This window comes from Strigops habroptila, chromosome 6 (assembly GCF_004027225.2).
Source record: "Strigops habroptila isolate Jane chromosome 6, bStrHab1.2.pri, whole genome shotgun sequence".
NCBI lineage: Eukaryota > Metazoa > Chordata > Aves > Psittaciformes > Psittacidae > Strigops > Strigops habroptila.
The window spans coordinates 61,803,725-61,806,713 of record NC_044282.2 but is presented as its reverse complement, the minus strand read 5'-3'; the positions used below and the strand labels follow the sequence as shown (position 1 = coordinate 61,806,713).

Genomic DNA, 2,989 nt, shown 5'->3' with positions numbered 1-2,989 from the left:
TTGGGGTGCTGGTTCTGGGGGTGCAGGAGCCCCACTTGGGGCACCAGAACCCTTTCTGGGGTGCAGGTCTCTGAGGTGCTGGGTGTGAGGGTGCAGGACACCTCTTGGGGGACCAGGATCCTCCCTGAGGGTACGAGTTTCAGGGATGCTGGGTCTGGGGGTACAGGATCCCCTCTTGGGGGACCAGGATCCCTCCTGAGGGTGCAAGTTTCAGGGATGCTGGGAGTGCAGGACCCCTTCTGGTGGTGCCAGTCTGAGGGGGGCTGGGTCTGGAAGTGCAGGATTCCCTCTTGGGGTACCAGGACCCCTCTTGGAGTGCAGGTCTCTGAGGGGCTGGGGCTGTGAGACCCCTCCTGGGGATGCCCATCTCAGGGGTGCTGGGTCTAGGGGTGCAGGATTCCCTCTTGGGGTACAGGAGCCCTCCTGTGGGTGCAGGTTTCAGGGGTGCTGGGGGTACAGGACCCCTCCCAGGGGTGCAGCTTTCCCCTGACATGGAAACATGCTCAGTCGGGCCCGGGTGCTGACGGGTGTCCTGCGGGAGCAGGAAGCCGGGGTGCGGCGGGTGCCACCCAGCCACCGCTCCCATCCAACACTGAGCAGCGAGAGGAGCCGCCTGCGCCCGGCACCGCCGTGGGGTAAGTGGCTTCCCCGGGGGTGGGAGCCAGGAGGTCCCGAGCCATGGGGTGCCCCTATCCCATCCCCATCCCCACCCTGGGCTGAGGTGCCAAGCAAGGTGGGGTGCGGGAAGGCACCTCGGGCTGAGGTCGGTCTGGCTCGTCTCGGAGCGCAGCTGGGGAAACTGAGGCAGAGGAGGTTGGCACAGGATGTGGCGGTTTGGAGGGCTCAGTGATGCAGGACATCATGGGCGCCCCAGACCCAGCATGCGTCCCAGAGCTGGCAAATCAGTGAGAGGAAGATGCCTGGAGCATCCATTAGGAATAAATCCCTAATGAATTTTGTTCTAGAAGCAAAAGCACCGCCAGGCTGCAGCCTGTCTTCACACCCAGCCAGGGGGATCCTGGCTGTGGAGCTGCCGGACTGTGGGGCTCCCGAACCCCGGCATGGCTCCAAGGGCTGGGATGTCATGCCGGGAAGGCTGAGTCACAGCCAGCAGAGCGGGCTCAGCCTGTTCTGCGTTTCGGTTTGCCTGGCTCTTGTCTCAAAGGAGGGTTCAGGGGAGCTCAGTTCACCCCAAGTTTTAGGCAGGGGGACTTGGGAGGAAGAAGGAGCTCGATTTTGGGGGAGAAGGCTGGCAATGTGTTTTTCCAAGGGAAGTGGCGGGTTCAGAGTCACCCCAGCGGGATGCCGTGGGGATGCCCAGTGCAGGGGCATCACCCCCCATGCCCCAGCTGGTTTGGTCACTCACTTCCCCTCGCAGCAGAGGTGAGAGCAGACACTGCTCCAAGAAGCAGGGATGTGGCATGACTTCCCAGACCCTGCCAGCAAGAGGGGCCATGGGTGCCAGCACCATGTGCTTGTTTGACACACGGAGCTTTCCTGCACCTGCGATCATACCGAAATCCTCTGCCTCCTGGGAAGGGAGAGAGGGGTGGGATGATGCTGAGCATCCTGGGGGGATAAAGGGATGGGGAGGTATCCCTAGAAAAGTTGATCCTGATATTAAAGGGAGAATGGGAGCCACCTCCAGCACTCGCTACTGAGCCCCATGCACCCTGTTATTACCCCATACCCCCTCCAGTGGCCTGACCTGGGGCTTGTCTCTCCCCTAGGTCTGCCTCACTTCTGGGGGCTCAATGGCTCCAGTGCTGGTGGAGGGCTCAGCAGCCACAGTGGCCTGGGGCTTGGCCACCACTGGCCTCTTGCTGCTGCTCCTGCTCCTCCTCTGCTCCTTCTTCCAGAGGTATGTTTGGTTGGGATGAGGGGGCAAAAAAGGGGGAATTTGGCTTCTTCCTAATGGTTTGCCATGGATATTGTGGGCTCTAGGGAAATGCATGGATGGGGAGGGGTTGCCACTGTCCATGTGGGAGGGGGAGCAGGGAGCTCTGTGCTGGTGGATGCTCTGGGTGCAACCAACCTGTGCAGGGTCATATGGATATGGGATGAACACTGGGGCAGGGACATGGGGGTGAATAAACAGCAAACAGCAGCAAGACGAGGGGGCAGGGGAGGCTGTGTCACCTTCTGAGCCCACCCTGGGGATGGGCCACAGCTCCGCTGACCTCTCCTTCTTCCTCTGCAGGGCAAACCGGCCGTCTTCCAGTCAGGAAACAAAACAAAACCCTGAGCCTGTCCAAGGGGTGAGTCCCACGGGGTCTCCACCGCATCCTCGGGTGGCTGTTAATGGCTGTTAATGGCTCCCCCCCATGGAGGGAGACATGGTGGGATGGGGGCTGAGGGGGCAGTGGCCTAGCCCCATATGTGCTCCAGTCCCATGTGTCCACCATGCTTTGACAGCCCTCCAGTGTCAGCACAGGGAACATAGAATGATAGAATCACAGACTGGTTTGGGTTGGAAGGAACTTTCAAGCTCATCCAGTTCCAACCCCCTGCCATGGGCAGGGACACCTTCCACTAGACCGGGTTGCTCCAAGCCCCGTCCAACCTGGCCTTGAACACTGCCAGGGATGGGGCAGCCACAGCTTCTCTGGGCACCCTGTGCCAGGGCCTCACCACCCTCACAGGGAGGAACTTCTTATAGAATCATAGAATCATAGAATAGTTAGGGTTGGAAAGGACCTTAAGATCATCTAGTTCCTAAGATCTCATCTGAATCTCCCCTCTGTCAGGTTAAAGCCATTCCCCCTTGTCCTGTCCCTACAGGCCTTTGTCAAAAGCCCCTCTCTAGCTTTCTTGTCAGCCCCTTTAGGCACTGGAAGCTGCTCTAAGGTCTCCCTGGAGCCTTCTCTTCTCCCCGCTGTCCAGTTTATACATTGGCCACCACTGTTTACAGTACCTCTTCCCTTTATTTTTTGTTAGGGGATCCCCTCTGAATTTACTCCAGTGTTTCAGGATTCATACTAAAGGAGTA

General features: G+C 59.3%; 1 protein-coding gene across 1 annotated transcript in view; it reads left to right on the top strand.

The window, feature by feature from the left end:
* Window positions 1-499: 499 nt before the first annotated feature.
* LOC115610116 overlaps window positions 500-2,989 on the top strand; it is a 10,274-nt gene continuing 7,784 nt past the window's right edge. The window contains exons 1-4 of the mRNA XM_030491181.1: window positions 500-635; window positions 1,379-1,383; window positions 1,731-1,861; window positions 2,201-2,258. Coding sequence (XP_030347041.1) covers window positions 500-635; window positions 1,379-1,383; window positions 1,731-1,861; window positions 2,201-2,258 — 330 coding nt within the window. The remainder of the gene's footprint in view (window positions 636-1,378; window positions 1,384-1,730; window positions 1,862-2,200; window positions 2,259-2,989) is intronic.